Raw genomic sequence first — 22,883 nt, forward strand, 5'->3', positions numbered from 1 at the left:
GCTAGATAGAAAACCCTATCTATATAAAAAACCTAGAAAACCCAACCTCCCGACATTTTTTTTTTTGAAAAAAATAACACATGTAATATACATGTTTTTAAGAGTTTTGGGCCAAAAAAATCAAAAAAGCGCCGAAGGGATAATTTAAAAAAAAAAAATTCAGCAACTTTCAGCATTTTTGTCTAACACATGTTAGGCACTGAATTTTGTTTATTTTTTTTAAAAAAATCCCTTCGGCGCTTTTTTGTTTTTTTTGGCCCAAAACACTCTAAAACATGTATATTACATGTGTAATTTTTTTCAAAAAAAAAAAATGTCGGGAGGTTGGGTAAAAATGGGGGGAGATTTGGGTTTCCAGAGTTTTCTAAGAATTTTAGGGTTTTTTGTCTAGCATTACCCTATATATATATATATATATATATATAGCTGTGTACAGTGGCGGATCTTGCCCGTTGAACGTGCCAGGACCGAAAGACACGGGCACTAAAAAAAGCTTGGGCAAGCCCGGGCCAAACATAGTATATATAAAAAATTTCGATCGAAATGCGGAAAATTAGCAATACGGCCGAAAAACTTGCCCGGGTCGTGGCCCTGCCATATGCCTACTAAGAACCGCCCCTGGCTGTGTGTGTGAGGAGAGAGGAGAGAGGCCCATCGTGAACGTCGAGCGGGAGACGATTGGGACTAGCTGAGCCTGAGGGGGCGGTGTGAGGGACCGGCGCCGGGGCTAAGCCGGCCCCATACCCTTTATTCTAATTGAGTTGGCTAATAAGACTGCTGATATATGAACATATGTTAATATATATATTAACTAATGAAAATAATAAATAATTAAAAACCATACCATGCAACAACTTGCACCATTTAATAAACACCACCATGTGAAGGTTTTTCTATTTAAAGGAATCTTAATTATAGTATACTCTCGCATTCAATCTGAACACAAAATGGATACTGAAATTAAAGTTGAGAATATCATTTCCAAAGAAGAAGAAGCATCAGCTCAACAAGAAATATGGAAATTTGTTTTTGGCTTTACTCCCATGGCTGTCGTCAAGTGTGCCATTGAACTCGGGATCCCCGATATCCTCGAAAACCATGACACCCCAATCACGCTGGCTGAGCTAGCGTCGAAGATTGGGTGTCCAATGCCCATGTTGCATCGGATCATGAGGTTCTTGGTCCAATACAAGATATTCCAAGAAGTAGCAGTATCTGAAACGTGTTTCGGATACGCTCACACGCCTTTGTCTCAACTCCTAACGACACATGGCAAGCTCAGCATGGCCGATTTTGTGCTTTTAGAAAGCAGCCCAGTCATGCTGGCTCCTTGGCACAAGCTAAGTGCTAGGGTTTTGGGCAAAGAGGGCTCCGCGTTTGGTGCGACACATGGCGATGATGTGTGGGGATTCGCGGCCGCAAATCCGGGCCATAGCAAACTCATAGACGATGCAATGGCATGCGATGCTCGGCTCGCGGTGGGCGCAGTTATCGAGGGTTGCCCAGAAGTGTTTAGGCAGTTGAGGACAGTGGTGGATGTTGGTGGTGGTGATGGCACTGCTCTACGGTTGATTGTGGCGGCTTGTCCATGGATTAATGGGATTAATTTCGATCTTCCACATGTAGTGTCGGTGGCCCCTGCATGTATGGGGGTTGAACACGTTGGAGGCGATATGTTTGATCATGTTCCTAAGGCCGATGCTGTCTATCTCATGGTTAGTCTTTTCAGTCTTTTGGATTTTTCCTTATTTAGCAATATTCGAATTTTCATACTAATAGGATAAAATTATTATTAGACTATGGGGTGTGGGGGGCTTGGGTTGGGGACATTTTTCAACACGTGGTGATTGTGGGTTTCACCAGACCACCCAAAAAAAGTGAGGTGTGGAAGTGGCGTGGCCAGGCAGCGTTGGTGGTCCATGTTGGTTTTTTATATTTTTTTTATATAGTTGAGATTTATAAAATAAAACACAAACTTATATTAATTTAAAAAAAGTTACATAATATCCTAAAAAATATAATAGTACAAATATGCTCACAGTGGCATCTCTGAGAATTCACGTACCCTGTTCGAGCTCGAAAAATGTGCCCATATGCTTTAACGAAAATTGTTTTTTTTTTTTAATTTTTTAAAAGAGTCAACTTTCGTTTTGCTCCTCGTGGTTTGGTCATTTTAACGGTTTTGCTCCAATAGATTAAAAATAGTTATTTTTCTCACTGATCTTTCGAGTTTGTCGCCAGTTTGCTCCCTGGCTCTAACTCAGTTAAAACGTTCAATTAAAGTAGGGGTATTTCGGTAGTTTACTCCCTAGCTCTAACTCAATTAAAACGTTTAGTTAAAAGTCGCAGTAGTCATGGTCGACAGGTGGTAGTTGCAGGTGATGGATGGTGGTGGCCGGTAGAAAGAGTGGTTGAAAAGATGGGGGATCAGAAAAGAATTACTTATATACATATAAATATACAAGTTTATAGGTTTACTTAGGTGAAAAGACTTACATGCCCTTGCTTTTATCTATAAAATTACCAAAATACCCTTCTAATTAATGGATTTTTTAGATGGAATTAGAGGCGGGGAGCAAAGATAAGTTAGAAAAATCAGGGAGCAAAATGGAAGTTAACTGTTTTTAAAACCATATTAGTATCGGGTTGGGCCCATTAAACCTAATGTTAACTTGGATAAATTATAAAACATAAAAAGGAATTTGATAATAGGCCTCTATATTGGATTTGTATGTGTTTACAATTTTTTTTTTAAAATAACATATATATATATCGAATTTTTTAAATCTCGTGCCCCTCGAAATCACGGGCCTTGTGCGGAAGTCCTCCCCGCACACCATAAGAGCCGACCATGTATGCTCAACTTGTTCTGACCATCGGCAATGAACTTCACGCTAGTATCTCGAACCTTGCGTGTGACTTCTCGTGTCTTGGTATAAACTTTGTGTATGGCTTCTCATATGTGCAAATTAACCTCCACTTTGTTCTAAATCATGCACAAACCTTCACTTTGCTCGTTGTTATGCGTTACTCACATAACTTAGGGGCTGTTTGTTTACCTCTTAATGAGGCTCTTAATGGTTTAGACCACTTACTGGTTCAACACTTAATGATTTAGACTGTTTGTTTCACGAGCAGATGTCTGAATGATTCAGACATTTGCCTCTAAATGGTTAAGCATTATAAATAGTCTAAATGGTTAAGACCTCTAATCTGAATTGGTCAAACATTTGCCTCCGAACGGTTAAGCATTATACAAGCTCTTAATGGTTTAGACCTTTTACTTATTCAACACTTAATGATTCAGACCTCTTACTTCTTACTGGTTCAGCACTTAACCATTCAAATGTTGCCAAACACCCCCTTAATTTAAAATCTTCCCTTTACTGATGTCACTAAACCTATGTGTGACTGATACTTATCAATCACCAAATTTAGACCTTACACATTAATAAGGTTGTCATTTCGAATGGCTTCCCCTACTCATTTATATCAAGATCAATCTCTTCTAAGACCACCAGGTATGGGATACGTCGCCAGCCCGTCGCCCTCGTCGTGGGTCGTCCCACAGCGCCCCCTGGGGCACGTCACGGCACCTCCGTCCTCTTCTAGACGTTGGAGACGGACCAAAAACTTTGAAAATTGTGGGCCCCCTTCATTAATGTCTCTCTCCCCTTTGAATATTATATTGATTTTTTTATTAAAGTGGGTAGTCCTCCCCTCCCTTGGGTAGTCCCTAAGGGAATGATCCTCCTCCCGTGGTGATGTGACGCCTACATGGCGGATAATCTATTTGAGGACTATCCAAACCATACCTCATGGTGTAATAAAAGTTATGGATCTCCTCTGACTCCATAGGTCTATACAACATTTATTATTACACAACATTTATTACTGTACATGAAAGAATATAATACTTTTCATTTCATATTTTTCTTTCTTATAATGTAATTTCATATATTTATCAACGAATTCAGGTTGTCATTTCGGTTGGCTTCCCTTACTCATTTATATTGATCAATCTATTCAAATAAAAGTTATGGACCTCCTTTGATTCTACATGTCTATACAACATTTATTATTGTATAAGAAAGAATATCTTCTAACCTTCAAATACGCCAAACGACCAACTTAACTTTATTAAATTATTTACTATATAGAATATGTAGTATGATTGCCAATTTGCCATGTATGTTTTGTCATACTTTTGAAACATGTTATTTGTATATTGTATTATTAGATTATTTACTATATAGAATGTGTAGTATGATTGCCATGTATGTTTTGTCATTCTTTCAAAACATATTATTTGTATATTATAGAAAGTACTTCATGATTGGGGAGACGAAGAATGCATTCACATACTAAGAAAATGTCGAGAGGCTATTCCTCATGACACAGGGAAGGTGATTATCGTAGAGGCGGTTGTAGTACAAGAAGATCACCAATTTAAAGATGTAGCATTGATGATGGACATGGTTATGATGGCTCATACACCTAAAGGGAAAGAACGCACTTTAAAAGAATGGTCTTATGTGTTTCATGAAGCTGGGTTTTCTCGTTACACTACAAAACGCATCCGAGCCTATCAGTCTGTTATTGAAGTTTATCCATGAAACTTGAATCTTGTCGTTTATTCATTCTACTTGTGGTGAGAGATTTAAAGGAGTATCCTTAAAGTATTGTGTGCTTGAAATAGATGTTTGTTTGTTACGTGTATGTGTGAAATAGTGTCTTCTTTAACAATAAGACTTATTCATGTATTATATGTGAGGTGGTATAAATCTTTCTTAACTACTTATTCCTTGGAAGAGAATCACATAACAAGAAGCGAATAAAACGATCGCCATCTATAACATAAGAAAAAACCAAACAAAACGTGAAGTGCTCCAACCTTTAAACCATGCTACACAGTTGAAAACACATTAATTGTAGGAACAATTGGTATATAATTTAAAGAGTAAAGTACAGTTTTAGTCACTGAGGTTAACACCCGCTCACAGGTCCAGTCTCTATTTTGAAAAAAATCAACACTCCAGTCTCTATTTTAACCATAATCCTAACTATTTATTAACAGAAGTTTGATGGAGGGGTTTAATTGAATCAAATTGACAACGTCAGGGACTGGAGTCTATAAATCCATATGCCAACGAGTCTATAATTGACGTAATTTCCAGTTGTCCTTCCCAAATCAGTATCACAACCAATATTTGCATCCTTCTTCATGCTCTAATTCAATTAAAATAAATTCTCTGTTGATACACAAATTTGGCACGGTGAACGGAATTTTTCACGAAATCATAGTATTCATTTGCAATTAAAATTAATTTGGTGGCAATTGTTTCATCATTATAAGTGAGTTGTTAGAATTGTTCACAAAATCACAAGTACAATTTACAGTTGAAATTAATTTGGTAGCAATTGTTTATTATTTTATCAAAAGTATCCATTGTTAAGATTTAATAATTTTCGGTTTAAGCTTTTATTTAAGTAGGTAAGAATACGTGATTTATATAATTCACAGCAATCTCATTAGTCATTATAAGAACACATTTTAATTGTGCTTGTATTAAGTATTAACATCTGTGATTAACATCTATATCTAATACTAATAAAAAGATCCTTTTAATGCCACATAGCATTCTTTTATAATAAAAGATTTCACTAAAAGTCCATGTGGTAATTTATCATATTACCTCAAACATAATAAATAATAAGTAAATTAATATAAAGATTATTAAATGATTGAATTTAATATATATATATATATATATATATATATATATATATTAAAATAATTTTATATTTATGATTATATCTCTTCGATATTCTTAATTCTTAATATTAATTATCTATTTACCTATACTTTAAAATAATATCTCAACTTTAATAACTAAAATTATACTTATCAAAAGAAGATGAGATAACCAAAAATATATACATCCATCACTATTTGATGTAACATAAAATTTCAAACCTTATGTTTATAATTTGTTATTATCATTTTCACAAATGTTAAACATATATACAAACAATATATATAATCTTAGATAATGAACTAATTCCATTCTATCTTCTATTTGATAACACTTTTTAAAATAAGAAAATATTAATTTGAAATAAAATATACGAATCTTTTTGTATTCAAAAACAAAATTCTAAACGCATCATTTAAAATGAGTAATATTATACTTTTCTTTAACTTTGTATGTATAGTTCATATTAGGGTTATATGTATTGACATCAAAATTTATATTTATTATGTGTTATGCAAGAAATAATATGAAATATGAAATATAAACAAATTCAAAATTTATAATTGCTATGTCTTTCAAACACAACCAACCTCAACAATAACATATTTATTTTTAAAACTCATTCAAGTTTATATAAACTCAAACACGCATTTCTTTCCAAAGAACTCGATCAACTTCATGATTATCTTAGAGCCTTTCATTTTCTAATTTTCTATCCTCAAACGCATGTAACACATGGGTCTATAACCTAGTTATATAATAAAAGAAACCTAATTTGTGACACATGTCATTCAATGAGGGCATCAATAATTTATAGATAAATTTTAAATTAAAAAGATTTAAATATTATATTAGAATTTTATTTTGATTTGAAATTATTAAACAAAAACTCATAAAATTAGTAACCATGTGTATACGAAATATCTACAAAAGTAAATTGCAATGTCGAAGTTTGATAATCATGAAAAACAATTAGTTATTTATATTATCTGATTAAGTGTAAGCTTAATAAATAACTTTAGTGTTAAAAACTTTTTAAATTTTTAATGCAAGTATATTATTATAATCTTAATAAATAAATTTGATATTAAAAACCTCTTATAATTTTAATACAAGTATATTATTACTAGGTTAGAACCCCGTGTATTACACGGGTTGAATAAATGTAATTTTATATATTAAATAATAAAACTTATATCTTTATGAACCTTGTATATTGTACGGGTTAAATAAATGTAATTTTGTATACTAAATACTAAAAACGTCGTATCTTTTTACTCTTCATATGCTATGCATATTATCTATGTCACATAGAAAACATCATGTTTTTTTAGATAAGTTTACCATGTCAAATAAGTAATATGCATATTAGCTATGTCACATAGAAAACATCATGTATTTTTAGATAAGTTAGATATATGTGTTTTAAAACAATGTAAACTCTTAACATACATATTTTTTCCTATTGTAACTAAGATGTAGAGGTCTGTTAAAGGTATATTCACATTCGGAATGTCATAACTTTGTTTTTTAAATCTAGACTTACTTAGTTGTCGTATGGTGTCTCATGTCTTTATTTTTATTTTTTTTCACTTATATATATGTTTTATTGGTTCAATTGTACATGTAAAGTATTACACTATAGATAGTATTTTCTCAACTATAGTTAATTGGTTTTATTGATTCAATTTGTGTCTATTCATTTACACTACTTTTATCTGTCTAGAAGTCCCTTTTCAGACCTTTCAAATGGTATGGGACATATTACATTATCAATAGTTTTTATTGGTTTCCTTACTAATCGTGATAAAAGTAATTATTTCGTACAATTCGTATTGGTTTATAGCTTTGAATACGAGCATACCTTATATTAATGTTAATAATAGCGAAAGTGAGGAAACTATGTTTGGATGGTAGAAAATATAATATTAAACCAACATTAACCCGTCAGAATAATCTATTATCAGATAAAATCAGACACGTTATCTTTGAACAAGAAAATGTCACAATAAATATTAGTAGTGGTACAAAATTTTAAGTTCAATCCTAAAACAAATAACAGATCATATTATTATGGATGACTATACAAACTTCAATATTTATTTCGTATTTGGTCTGCATATCTATACTATATAATAAAAGAAACCAATTTAGGGACACTTGTCATCATATTAGGCCATCTCTTATACATTATTATTATTTTGGTTTAATTTCTTCTAATTAATTATAGATAACTCTCCTACTAAATATTATTTAATTTAATAATATATATTATAGATAATCCTCCTACTAAATATTATTAGTTTAATATCTTATGGATAATTATTATTTACTTTAATCTCCTTCTCATTTATAATATTATTTATTTGAATTAATTATATTTGAACGTTTTGTTTAGTTTGGTTATTAATTAAATTTGAACGTTTTGTTTAGTTTGGTATCAAATAAATTTGACGGAACTTAAAATAATATTAACTAATATCATTTATCATTTAAACATTTACGGAGTTTTAAATAAAGGGTTAAATTTATTGAGACTTCGTTAACAAATTTTGCAACAACCGAATAATCTATTTTTATCACGAAAACCAAACTTTGTATTAATATATCAAATATTTTTATTTTCACTATACAAAAATTGCATTTACTCGACCCATGTAACACATGAGGTTTTTTAAGATATAACCTTTTATTATTTGATATATAAAATTAGATTTATTCAATTAGTAAAATACACGGGGTTTTTTAAGGATATATATTAATACACTATAAAAATGCAACACAACTATGCATATATGAGTTGTAATATTAGCTATGGGAGTTTTCCAAAAAAAAAAAATGGAAATTTTCATTTTTAACCCTAAAGTTTTAATGTTTGACAATTTAAGTATAAACTTTTAATCTTTGTTTCTTTTTTAACCCTAAAGTTTTAATCTTTGACAATTACCCTAAAGTTTTATTCTTTGACAATTTAAGTTTACAATTTTTAATCTTTGTTTCCTTTTTAACCCTAAAGATTTAATCTTTGACAATTTAAGTTTAAAGTTTTAATATATGGTAATTTAACCCCTTTGATTAATTTGATTTTTTACTTCTAATTCAAAAGTTTTCATCTTTTGCGATTTAACCACTTTGATTTTTTTACTTATGTATTGTAATCTTGGCTTTGGGGGTTTTCAAAGAAAAAATGATTATGTATATGGTTGTTGTAACCTTGGCTTTAAGGGTTTTTCAAAAAAAAATTGATTTTTTTACTTTTCACCCAAAAGTGTTTCAAAAATTACTTTTAACCCAAAACTATTTGTTTTTTTTTACTTTTAACACAAAACTTTTTATCTTTTGCAATCTATCTTCACAATTTTTTTACTTTCAGCTTTGGTCCTTTATAGTTTTCATTTTCCGCAAATTTTTCGCTTTATGCTTCGTTCAAAATTTTGTGACTTAACACATCGCAACGTGCGTCTTTGGTTTAGCGTTTTTACGTTTCATTCTAAATTTTGCGAGTTAACACGACGCAACGTGCGTGTGTGGGTGAACGTTTTTACATCGTCTATTTTTCCCGTTTGACAGGTTCAACATAACGTGCGCGTCCTAAATCGACTTAGTTATAACTAAAGAATCCCCGCCGCATTGCGGCGGGTTGTAATTCTAGTTTTTAATTATTTAGAATAGAAAATTACATTTATTCAAACCGTGTAATGCGATGTAATTTTTTTTATTGTTTGGTATAATAAATTACATTTATTCAACTCGTGTAATAAATGAGGTTTTTTAAAGATGTATTATTTTATTATTTGATAAACAATATTACATTTATTCAACTCGCGTAATACACGTGGTTTTAAAGATATAATTAGATTTAATAAAAAAATGCGTCGTTTTGTTGGTTTTTCGTGTAAGGTTACTCGCACCATATTCACTTTCATGATTCAAAACTCGCAAATCCCTAGTCTGAAAACGTAAAGCATTGCAAAACCAAAACTCACCCAATTTACACCATGAGGAAAACCCTGCTGAAACCCCTCTACCCCATCAGAATCTGCAGACCTCATTCATCCCCCATCAATGGCGGAACAGCGACTCACACTCACCACCCACTTCATAACCCATCAATCCCCGACCCGAACCCACTTCCACTCTCTAACTCCAGGTGGGTTTTCACCACAACCGCACCCCCACCGCCGGAATGGGTCGAACCCATCAACGACACCTCCGACCTCATCTCACCGAACCCCAAACCCTCCCCATGGGTTGACCAAATCTTCAATCTTTTAAACGACGACGTTTCATCTCAAATGGAACCCAAATTGGATTCCTTTTGCCGCAACTGGTTCATCAGATTATCACCCAATTTCGTCTGTTACATTCTTTCTTCGGGTCGGGTCAAAACCCGCCCCGAATTGGCCTTCCGGTTTTTCAATTGGGCAGGTAGTCAAAAGGGTGGTGGGTGCAATTATTCTCATAATCTTGAATGCTATGCTTTATTGATTGATGTTTTATCTGGTTCTAAAGATGTTGATAGGGTTAAGTGTGTGTTTAATGAGGTTAAAAACAGGGGGTTTGTTATGAGCATAAAGTGTGCAAATTTGTTGATAAAATCATTTGGGAATCTTGGTATGGTTGAAGAATTGTTGTGGGTATGGAAGGAAATGAAGGAACATGAAATCGATCCGAGCTTGTTTACGTTTAATTTTTTGATTAATGGGCTGGTTAATTCGATGTTTATGGAATCTGCTGAACAGGTTTTGGAAGTTATGGAGGCCGGGTTGGTTAAACCCGACGCCGTAACGTATAATACGATGATCAAAGGGTACTGTAAATGTGGGAAAACGAAGAGCGCGTTTGAGAAGTTTAAGAGAATGGAAGAGATGAACATAGAGCCTGATAAGATTAGTTATATGACTTTGATCCAAGCTTTTTACTCGGATTGTGATTATGATTATTGTTTGAAACTTTATAATGAAATGGAGGAAAAGAAGCTTGAGATACCGCCACATGCTTATAGTTTAGTGATTGGTGGTCTTTGTAAAGATGGGAAGCCGATGGAAGGTTATACGTTGTTTGAAAGTATGATTCAAAAGGCCGGTAAAGCTAATGTTGCAATGTATACTGCTTTAATGGATGCGTATGCAAAAGCCGGGCACATAGATCAGGTGATTAGGCTTTTCGAGAGGATGAATAATGACGGTTTTAGCCCCGATGTGGTTACGTATGGTGTTATCGTGAACGTTTTATGCAAAACCGGGAGACTAGAAGAGGCGTTAAACTATTTTGAGTTGTGTAAGGAGAATAAAGTTGCGGTTAACGCAATGTTTTATTCGAGTCTTATAGACGGATTTGGAAAAGCCGGGAGATTGGACGAGGCCGAGAAGCTTTTTGAAGAAATGGTTAATGATGGATGTAGTCGGGATTCGTATTGCTACAATGCACTTATCGACGCGTTGGTGAAAAACGATAAGGTTGATGAAGCATTGGCGCTTTTTAATAGGATGGAAATAGACGGTTGTGATCAAACGGTGTATACATACACAATCATAATGAGCGGTTTATTTAACAAACATCGAAACGAAGAAGCGTTAAAGATTTGGGATATGATGATTGATAAGGGAATAACTCCCACGCCTGCTTCTTTTCGGGTTCTTTCAACCGGGCTTTGCCTTTCGGGTAAAGTGTCACGAGCGTGTAAGATTTTGGATGCGTTGGCACCAATGGGGGTGGTTATAGACACGGCATGTGAAGATATGATTAATGTTTTGGTCAAAGCGGGTCGTGTGGAGCAAGCGTGTAAATTGGCTGATGGGATTGTGGAAAGGGGTCGAGAGATACCTGGGAGGGTTCGTACGGTTTTGATCAAAGCTTTGAGGAAATCCGGGAATTCAGAGATGGCAATGAAACTGATGCATAGTAAAATTGGGATTGGATATGATAGGAAGGGCAGTGTGAAGAAGCGAGTGAAGTTTCGCGTGCTCGTTGACAAGTGAGATTGTTTCAAAGGGTATTTTTGTAACTTTGTAGATCGCAATCTTGCAGTGTTTGGATAGCAGTTGCTGAAGCTAGTTAGTTACCTTGGTAAGCTCGGTTACTCTTACTTCTAAAGTATTTTAGTTTAACCAGGTCTATGCTTTAGGTTCTGGGTTCTCTAGGATCAATTTGGGTTATCCTTTTTCACTAAGCGGGTCAAAAAGGTAAATTTTAGAAAAAAAATGATAGAACTGTTACAGGTCAAACAGGTTAAAAGTAGCCCAACATATAAAATGTTATAATATATATAATTCTTTTACTTTTTTTTTAACGGTGTATGGTTTTTTACTAGTATTATGGTATGTACAATGTTTTCATTTAAAACAAAAATGAGGAGACAAATAGTGTTTGTGGGTTGGCTCTGTCTAACCTGACTGGTACCAAAAAGTTACTCAGTTCAACTGAAAGAGCAGCCTAAGCTCGTCTAAGCTACAGTGCGGCTCATATACTTTTCCAGAGCTCAAGCTCTAGTTGATAGTTTTTCAAGCTTGAGCTCGGCTGGTTTGTTATTTATTTAATTATCTTATTTATAAACATTTATTATTTAATTTTATTATCTGCTTATGCCTTTGAATACGTAAGAGAATAATTAGTTTTTAACTGCACAAGTATAGAAAAGATTCTTGGATTTTTCTGGTGTGTTGTTTAAATTTCATTTCATGAATATCAGAACATTGTACTTGACAACTGTTCTAGATACAAACGAAATCCACCACTCGTGGCGTAGTAGTAGAGAGGCTTGGGTTCTTCAATGGAGACCCAAGTTCAATCCCCACTTGTGTCACTTTGGTGGATTAGGCAATGATAAACAGAGTCTATCCTCCTTGCAAAGGTGTCAGGCTCTATCTTGAGCCCACCCAGGTTTTCGTCCCACCGTGTGTTACGCCAGAGAGTTCTTGTGGTGGCACGACTGTCAAGTGGCAGCCGGCGGTATGGTTTCCCGGGGGAACGCCCAAGCCAAACTTTGAAGCCAACGTGGGCCCGGTTAAGACAACATAGTCTGGCCGGAGTGGGACAACGGGGCTCTCCAATTTGGGAAGTGCGGTAGCCTAATATAAGAAAGTTGCCATTCCAAAAAAAAGTACAATAGCAATTTTTAGTACACCCTAGATAATGTACTTTCTACCAACCAAAGTTGAACAATATCTATGTGGTATGGTACCTGTGCATGTTTTAACTGTTGGAATTTTCGTGTAACTTTTAGAAAATAATTTTTATCAATTTGTCAAACAAACTGAACGCAGCGGAAAACATGTACACGAGGTTCGGTTCTAAACCGTTTCCACCAGTGATCTCTTTACAATCAAAATAGGTTATAATAAAATTGAAGAATCGTGACATCCAAGAAAGACACCTTGGTTCAACGAACGATCTCGCTAGATGATCGTTGACCACGAAATCATATTTGTTCGTTTGAAACAATTTCAAACGAAACCTTTAAACTAAAGAAAAATAAAGTTCAAAACCTTACTTACCTTTTTGCGTAATCGAAGAAACAAAAGAGTTTGTATACTAGCCAAATAAAACTTCAAAAGGAATCTGGTACTCTTGCCTTTTTGTTTGCGACGGCCAAGAATGAAGACAATCGTAATTCTTATTTCTTGTATAGCTTCTTCATATATTGACTAATAAGAATCCTATTTGTTTAGGACTTCTTTTTTTTACAACCAACGACCAGAAGGAAAAAATGATATATCAAATTATTATAAGATATATTTTAGAACTATATGAAGATTAGTGATAAAGTCTTTTAATTAAAGATATACTTATACCTTTATTTTCTAGAGTTAGATAAGAATTATAATCTAATCACAAATCCACATAATTATCTTGCAATTATAACAATTATCTGATATTAATTATAATTAACAAATTAATTATAATATTAATCCGGCTCTCAGTAATAATTCTAAATAATTACCCGTTTCTTTTATTACGCTTATTATTTCATGATCCGGTGATTAACGATTAAAACACCGTTAAATGTTCGTTGCCCAAAGTGTAACTCTTTGGGTCGTACCTTGACGGTAACGTTGAATCTTAATCGACAATTGAACATTATATCCAACAATCTCCCACTTGGTCGATTGGCCGATTAAATTTTAACGTAGACAATAGTGGGTGCCTAGCTGCATCATATTGCCCCCGACAAGGTATGACAAATTTATGTCAACTAATTTTTTGCACTAATCAAACCTTTGGTTATGCAAATATTATAGCCCTGGTTATCGACTCATTTATCTCTCTGTATTGAACACTTGTTGAACATGAGACATGGATCCAATTCATTCTCATATATCATTCAACAATTTCTAATTTCGTTCCTGATTGAAGTGGTTTATCAAACTATTACTAGTTCGAGCGTGGCCACGCGTTTAACACCAGTTCAAATCAACGAAAGGCGCCAGAGTGTTTTTCTTCTAAGTATAGAAGTACAGATCCCTTTGGCTACAAACAACTCCCGCTAAACTTCAGATCATTCCCAAAACTATCCTTATTACTGCCAGTTACGTACAGCGTTAGATAGAATCAAAGAGCAACCATTCATTTAAGTTAGTTCTAGTATGCACCGCAGGTCTAAGGATACAATGATCGTACCTATTCAAAATGTCTTATGACTAAGATCCATGAAGATCATTTTGAAACGAGTTACGCCCAATATGATTCAACTAATCATATCAATGAATATGGTTCTCAACACTTTGAGTATCCATTATATGGATCAACCATCTAATTCACAATAGTCTTTTACCAGATTGGTTCTCACGAATCTGATAGACTACGGACATTTTTAGAATACAATATTCATAGATACTTAACGTACTAATATTTGAACACAAATATAATAGTTTAAAAGACATTCAACCATTAAATTCAAATAAACATAAAATACTGTTTACAGTTCAAAATGCACCAAATTACTAAATTACAAAATCAGACCCACTGTCTAGCATATCTAAGACCTATACAATCAGCATGCTTCTCGTGTCTCACTTGAGGTATAGGCTTAGTAAACGGGTCCGCTAGATTCTGATCAGTATTAATTTTCTCTACTACGATGTCTCCTCTTTCCAAAACTTCCCGTATGTAGTGGAATTTTCTGAGAATATGCTTCGTGCTGTGATGCGACCTTGGTTCCTTTGCCTGAGCAATTGCACCTGTATTGTCGCAAAATATCTCGATAGGCTTCTGTATGCTTGGTATAACTCCGAGATCAGCAATGAACTTTTTCATCCAAACAGCCTCCTTAGCAGCTTCTGAAGCCGCTATATATTCTGATTCAGTGGTTGACTGGGCCACCACGCTTTGCTTAGAACTCTTCCAAGTTATAGCACCACCATTTAAAGTAAAACATAGCCTGTCTGAGATCGTGAATCATCACGATCCGTTTGGAAGCTTGCATTAGTGTAACACTTTACTCTCATCTCTTCTTCCAAACCGCCAAATATCAGAAACATATCCTTAGTTCTTTTTAAGTACTTTAGGATATTTTTCACAGCAATCCAGTGACTTTTACCAGGATTCTGTTGATATCTGCTAGTCAAAGCTCAGAGCAAACGATACGTCCGGTCTAGTACATAACATGGCATACATGATGGAACCGATAACAGAGGCATATGGAACCTTTTTCATATCCTCTTTATCTCTGTCCAATTTGGGACATTGATGACTATTTAGTACGGTTCCACTTGCCATTGGCAAGAGACCCTTCTTGGAATCTTGCATTGAAAAACGTCGAATGACCTTATCAATATATGTACTTTGACTAAGTCCAAGTAGCCGCTTAGATCTATCTCTATAAATATTTATTCCTAGAATATAAGCAGCTTCTCCAAGATCCTTCATTGAGAAACATTTACCAAGCCAGGATTTAACGTCCTGCAGCATCGGGATATTGTTTCCAATGAGAAGTATGTCATCTACATACAGGATTAGAAAAGTAATAGAACTCCCACTTGCCTTCTTGTAAACACACGGCTCATCTTCGTTTTTAATGAAACCAAACTGTTTGATTTTCTGATCAAAACGAAGATTCCAGCTTCGAGATGCTTGTTTCAATCCATAAATGGATTTATTCAACTTGCAAACTTTCTTAGGATTCTTAGGATCTACAAAACCTTCAGGCTGCTCCATATAGACATCTTCTGTTAGGTGTCCATTTAGGAACGCGGTTTTGACATCCATTTGCCATATCTCGTAGTCATAATACGCGGCTATGGCAAGTAGAGTCCTAATAGACTTAAGCATGGCTACTGGCGAGAAGGTTTCCTCATAATCAACTCCTTGAGTCTGAGTAAATCCTTTAGCAACCAACCGAGCCTTATAGGTTTGCACATTTCCATCCATGTTTGTTTTCAACTTGAAAACCCATTTACTTCCTACAGTCCGACATTCGGGAGGAAGTTCAACCAAATCCCAGACTTGGTTGTCATACATGGATTGCATCTCGACGCCCATGGCTTCGAGCCATTTTTCAGATTCATTACCTGAAATCGCAGCTTTGTAGGTTGAGGGCTCTTCTTGATCAATTATCAAGACGTACCTATCAGGTGAATACCGATTAGGTTCATGACGATCCCTCGTACTTCTGCGGACGCCTAGTGTTACATCAGATTCCTGAATCCTCTCAGGTTCAGGTTCAACAATATTTTGTTGAGAGGTAGATTCGACTATTGGTTGATCAATTTGTGGTTCTCGAATTTCCTCAAGATCCACAAGATTATCTCTAATTCCTCGCGCCATAAGCTCATCCTCTAGGAATGTTCCTCGACGCTTAGTGAAAACTTTATTTTCAGCAGGATTATAGAAATAATAACCAACCGGATATGCATATCCAATGAAAACAACTTTTTCACCGCGAGGATCAAGTTTGTCCGAAGACTCACTGGTAACATAAGCGTTACATCCCCATATGCGAAGGTAAGAGACTTTAGGTCGTTTACCATGCCACATCTCATATGGTGTCTTTTCTACCTTTTTAGTAGAAGCAATATTTACAAGACGTGTAGCAGTTTCAAGAGCATAACTCCAAAAGGAGTGTGGTAAGTTTGTACGACACATCATTGATCGAACCATATCTAATAAGGTTCGATTTCTCCTCTCAGACACACCATTAAGTTGTGGTGTTCCGGGTGGAGTTAGTTGGGATATAATCCCACACTTCTTGAGATGTTCATCAAACTCTTGATTAATGTATTCACCACCTCGATCGGATCGAAGTGCCTTAATCGTTTTCCCTAGTTGATTCTGTACTTCATTTTGGAATTCTTTGAACTTTTCAAAGGTTTCATGTTTAAACTTCATAAGATAAACATATCCATATCTACTATAATCATCAGTAAATGTAATGAAGTATCTTTCCCCATTCCTTGACATAGTCCTGAATGGACCACATACATCAGTATGTATGAGTCCTAATAGGTCTTTGGCCCTTTCACTAGTTCCGGTAAAAGGGGCCTTAGTCATCTTGCCACTTAGACAACATTCGCATAAATCATAAGTCTCCTGACCCGTGGATTCTAGAATCCCTGCGGTCTGGAGCTTCCTCATGCGATTGATGTTAATATGGCCAAGACGACAATGCCAACGATATGTTTGATTAAAGCTAGTTTTAACACGTTTAGAGGAAAGAGGGCATACTATATTATTTGATCTACTGTTAGAAGTATCTATTTCATAGACACCATTGTGAGGCTTAGCCTCAAAATAGAACACACCATTTAAAAATGCAGAAATGCTACCACTAACAATATCAAAAGCATAATTAAAACCTTGTTCTCTTAAAGCAGAAACAGAAATAATATTCTTAGTCAAACTAGGAACATAAAAAAACATTGTCTAAAGTAATAAACAATCCAGAAGGTAATTCAAGAATAAATTCTCCAACTGCCTTCACAGCAACATTCTGCCCGTTCCCAACGTGCAGCTCTAAGTCACCCTGCTTCAGCTTCCTAATCCTTTTTAGTCCCTGCAAATCATTACAAATGTGAAAACCACATCCAGTGTCAAACACCCAAGATTTGCTCGAAAAGGAAAATAGATCAATAACATGTATACCTGAGGATTCTCCAATCTGCAGCTTCTTAAGCTTCAACTTAGCCAGGTACTTGGGACAATTCCTCTTCCAATGCCCGATCTCATCACAGTGAAAACACTTGGCATCTTTATGAGGCTTTGCTTTCGGAGTGGCAACCTTTTTGCCTTTGCCCTTGTCTTGCTTACTCGCCTTGCCTTTTCCCTTGGATTGCTTCTTCTTGGTAATTCTTCCTTCCCTGATCGCCAGCACTGGATTGCCCTTAGTTGGGATGTTTGTCTCAGCAGTTTTTAGCATCTGATGCAACTCTGGGATCGTTCTTTCCCACCCATTCATGTTATAGTTCATTACGAACTGATGATATGAATTGGGTAGCGAGTTAAGGATCACATCCGTAGCTAACTCATTACTAAGGGGTGCGTTCAGACGCTCCAGTTGATCAACGAAAGACTTCATTTTCAGTACATGAGCACTGACCGAAGTACCTTCCTGCATGCGACATGTAATGAGAGATCTCATCACCTCAAAACGTTCATGACGAGCTTGCTGCTAAAACATGTTTTTCAGCTACTCACTCATCTCATATGCGCCCAAGTTTTCCAGATTCTTCTGAAGTTCTGGAATTATCATAGCAAGCATAAGACATGTCACATCTTGGGAATCATCAACATGTTTTTCCCATGTCCTGCGGGCTGGACCCGTAGTAGCAGCAGGTGCTTCGGGAATTGGTCCTTTAAGGACATAAGCCTTTTTCTCCGCCCTAAGAACAATTTTCAGGTTGCGGTACCAATCCATGAAGTTGGAATTATCAAGTTTAGCATTTTCAAGGATGGACTTAAACGAGAATTTGGTGTTATCAGAATTGTTTGTAGACATCTGTAGAATTTAGATGAAAATTTTATTAGTAATTTTCATGCATTAACCTAATTCAATTTTGACCCAAGATTTACAAAATTTTAGGAATTAGGATGAGATCCCATCTCCCCATAACTCAGTGAATGGACTTAGCACTCTTCACTGGCATAGATTGAAGGGTAGGTGACGATCACCAATTGTGTCAGCTACACAATTCTCGGTTTGGGGTCGCATGACGAGTGTTGTCAAGCATTGGTACGTTAACCCCAACTATACCCACTTTCACAACCGTAGAAGACGAATGCAGGGTAAACACTAACATTCGCTCTCGTGTCGCAAAAGTGATATTTGTCCTCGAATCAGAACTGTAGCCCGGCCCATGTAAGCATGGAAATCGCGGAACTACCCCTAACCAAAACCGTAGGCCTGGATGCAGGGTAAACACTAGCACCAGGGGTTCGGATAGATCAGTTCGGGTGTTCTTAATTTAGGGTGGCGTAGAATATCGATTTTAATTTGGGTTATATTTTAAAATTACCAGTTCGGGTCGTTTTAAAATACTTGTACGGCCTATGGCATGAACAGAGGCTATACAATTCCTTTGTAAAAAATCAATTTTACGTTTTAATTTGTGACGACTTGAAACACCTTTCAATCACTCGACCGATTAATTTTAAATACCCTATTTAATCTAAGTTGGTCGTGTCGCAAATTTATTTTAATTAATAACTTTTATTAATTACGGTTTTCAAATTAACTTTTAATTTTTGTAAAACCAATTTTGATTTTTGTATTTTAAAATAAACTGTTTATTTTAATTAGCTATCCAATACTTAATAAACCTTTTATTAAAATTGTCGTTTTAATGATCGTGTATTAATTATTAATTTTATGTACGTAACAAACATCTCATGGCAAAACGCATAATAAAATAAATAAATATGCAATTCCGGGTTCAGAATATGTTCGGTTCATTCGAGCCCAAGAACATGAACCGAGCCCATTAAGTGTAGCACAAACCCTTTTGTGCTCCCACTTAATCTTGGATCCCATCCAAAAAAAAAAAACTTTTTTTATAAATTAAATTTCCGATAAGAAGAAAAAAAAGAATTTAATGACATCTGATTTCTTTTTAAATATATCGGTTTTATATTGAAATCACTATTTCAATATTTCCGATTTTTTTTTATTTACTTAACCATATAGCTTCAAAACTAATTAGGAGCGCGTTTCATAAAAAAAAAAAAAAATTCTAAACCCGAATTTGCATAGTACGATCATTAAGCTAAACGAAATAGGTTAAGGCCAAAAATTATTTCAAAGAGGACTTTGACAAGTGTTCATGTTTGGCCTTAATAAAACTTGCCTATAACTATTATACGTGAGAGGTCCTATGCCAAATCTACACGATTTTAAGCATGCAATTCTATAACTATTTTATAGATCTATAAACACATTAACCTACTTTGATTTGTAAGGTGGCTCTGATACCACTGTTGGAATTTTCGTGTAACTTTTAGAAAATAATTTTTATCAATTTGTCAAACAAACTGAACGCAGCGGAAAACATGTACACGAGGTTCGGTTCTAAACCGTTTCCACCAGTGATCTCTTTACAATCAAAATAGGTTATAATAAAATTGAAGAATCGTGACATCCAAGAAAGACACCTTGGTTCAACGAACGATCTCGCTAGATGATCGTTGACCACGAAATCATATTTGTTCGTTTGAAACAATTTCAAACGAAACCTTTAAACTAAAGAAAAATAAAGTTCAAAACCTTACTTACCTTTTTGCGTAATCGAAGAAACAAAAGAGTTTGTATACTAGCCAAATAAAACTTCAAAAGGAATCTGGTACTCTTGCCTTTTTGTTTGCGACGGCCAAGAATGAAGACAATCGTAATTCTTATTTCTTGTATAGCTTCTTCATATATTGACTAATAAGAATCCTATTTGTTTAGGACTTCTTTTTTTTTTTACAACCAACGACCAGAAGGAAAAAATGATATATCAAATTATTATAAGATATATTTTAGAACTATATGAAGATTAGTGATAAAGTCTTTTAATTAAAGATACACTTATACCTTTATTTTCTAGAGTTAGATAAGAATTATAATCTAATCACAAATCCACATAATTATCTTGCAATTATAACAATTATCTGATATTAATTATAATTAACAAATTAATTATAATATTAATCCGGCTCTCAGTAATAATTCTAAATAATTACCCGTTTCTTTTATTACGCTTATTATTTCGTGATCCGGTGATTAACGATTAAAACACCGTTAAATGTTCGTTGCCCAAAGTGTAACTCTTTGGGTCGTACCTTGACGGTAACGTTGAATCTTAATCAACAATTGAACATTATATCCAACATTAACTTGCAGGCCGATTGATTTGATTTGAGTATATGACCTGCATATGGTGCAGTAATTGGAGCTTGGTTTGGGTCCTGGCTCATGGAACTTGACTTGGAAAGCATGTGGCAATACTATTCCATTGAAAACCACCGCCATTGATATGTTCATCCATGTTACTTTCGTTTGCATTGTGTTAGCATTTACTTTTGAGGGCAATAATCTTGGTAACATATACAGCTTCTTTTTGAATTTAGTTTCTATGTTTTGTTTACCCCTACTGTTATACCCTTTTTAGGCCGAGACGAAAAGCAAGTGGGCTCCTCATCAACTATTTGAAGACCTCCAACATGCTTCACACTCAAAAATTATCTCACGGGTCGATAAAGGATTGTCTTTTTGTTCCACCACCAGTGAGAGATCCAAGTGTCGGTTACTGAATACTTCAAAGTATAAGGTTTTCTGTTATTGAGGTCATAAATTTGTTTGATAGATTAGTGATATCAATTAATAATATTTAAAGTTGGCGAATTAGAAATAGATAATCTCACCTAACTCAATTTAGCTGATAATAATTCCAAGTCAGTTATTGGTCGATGATAATCCGAACTGGTCAATTTTTTTTGTAAAATAGTCCGCCGTTAAAATAGCTTAAAGGAGTTAAGTTTTTTTCCGAATTACAAACCAATGTTTTAGGGCTTTTGATTAGAACGAGGATACGAGTCGATTGATGTAAAACTTACATTGAAATTGTGCTCGGTTGTCACACACACATTGTTTTTCTCTATAAAGAACAATTACATATTCTCATGTCGAAGCCTAGTTAAGAAAATAACTCCCTTATCCTCTTAATGAACTAACAAGGTTCTTAGTTTTGTAGATCACATTCAAGACGATTCCAACCATATCGACTGTAGAAGAGATTAGAAAAATAACCCTCTGTCGAAATACCAACTTAGGCTTTGTCCCCTGCGGATTACCCCCAGACTCAGTCTTGCTGGGTGGCGGTCTGCGAGGTGGGATCACTTCGGCGGTTGGGAGGACCGTGGAATATCCCCCCCCCCCTTGCGGATTAGAACCAATGTTTCTTCAATGCTATTTATTTCTAAGGATGAGATGTTCCCCTTGAAATGTTTTCAAAGTTTGTGTAGAAATGTAATAACCTCATTTTACGTTCCTTTATGTTAAGATGGATATTAATTAGAGTTAAATGTTTGTTGGTCCTTGTGGTTTGCAAAAATTGCAGACTTGGTCACAATGGTTTAATAATTCCATGCGTGGTCCCAAAACTTGTCAAAAATGCACTCACTTGGTCCTTATCACTAACATCTGTTAAGTTTTTCAGTTAAGTCTATGTTAAATGACCCAAATACCCTTGCTTATTAACAAAACCCACCAGTCTTCACAGGTCTCTTCTCAAAACACCAATTGCAAACCTTCTTCTGCAATTTGGATCACCTCCGCTACCATACAAACTCCACTCACCTCCGCCACCATCTCACCCACCACCACCATCTCACCTCCGCCACTTCTCACCTCCACCGGGCACCCCCCAACACCAAAACACCAAAACCCCGAAACCCACATCCACCACCGGGCAGGCCACCACACCAGCCCCACCGGAGGACGTCACCGGACAAACGGATCTCTGACTCCGACGATTCACGATTCAACTCCCACATTGATTCAACCCACCACACCAACCTTGATTCAACCCACTAGAGGACCTTGATTCAACCCAACATGTCGGAGCTGTTAACTAAATCCGGATTCGATCGATTACTCGAACAGTTATCGCAGATTGATGGTGGTAGTGGTGGGTTTACGGTGGAGGAGGTGGGGTATAC

The 22,883-nt window shown here is 35.2% G+C and overlaps 2 protein-coding genes across 5 annotated transcripts; both read left to right on the top strand.

Moving 5' to 3' along the window:
- Window positions 1-919: 919 nt before the first annotated feature.
- On the top strand, window positions 920-4,801 carry LOC110920883 (acetylserotonin O-methyltransferase). The gene is made up of 2 exons (XM_022165101.2): window positions 920-1,715; window positions 4,323-4,801. The coding sequence occupies exons 1-2, from the start codon at window positions 948-950 to the stop codon at window positions 4,614-4,616; spliced, it is 1,062 nt and encodes a 353-aa protein (XP_022020793.1). The 5' UTR covers window positions 920-947; the 3' UTR covers window positions 4,617-4,801.
- A 4,867-nt stretch (window positions 4,802-9,668) lies between these two features.
- On the top strand, window positions 9,669-22,101 carry LOC110920942 (pentatricopeptide repeat-containing protein At1g03560, mitochondrial). Of its 4 annotated transcripts, none has more exons than XM_022165186.2 (3): window positions 9,669-11,825; window positions 21,067-21,263; window positions 21,335-22,101. In XM_022165186.2, exon 1 carries the CDS (start codon window positions 9,755-9,757, stop codon window positions 11,735-11,737), a length of 1,983 nt encoding a protein of 660 aa, XP_022020878.1. In that variant the 5' UTR covers window positions 9,669-9,754; the 3' UTR covers window positions 11,738-11,825; window positions 21,067-21,263; window positions 21,335-22,101. The 4 variants fall into 4 exon arrangements, with proteins under 4 accessions (XP_022020878.1, XP_022020879.1, XP_022020880.1 ...); XM_022165187.2 differs by having other exon boundaries at window positions 21,110-21,263; XM_022165188.2 differs by lacking the exon at window positions 21,067-21,263.
- The last annotated feature ends 782 nt before the right edge of the window (window positions 22,102-22,883 follow it).

This window comes from Helianthus annuus, chromosome 17 (genome assembly GCF_002127325.2).
Source record: "Helianthus annuus cultivar XRQ/B chromosome 17, HanXRQr2.0-SUNRISE, whole genome shotgun sequence".
In the NCBI taxonomy this organism is placed as follows: domain Eukaryota; kingdom Viridiplantae; phylum Streptophyta; class Magnoliopsida; order Asterales; family Asteraceae; genus Helianthus; species Helianthus annuus.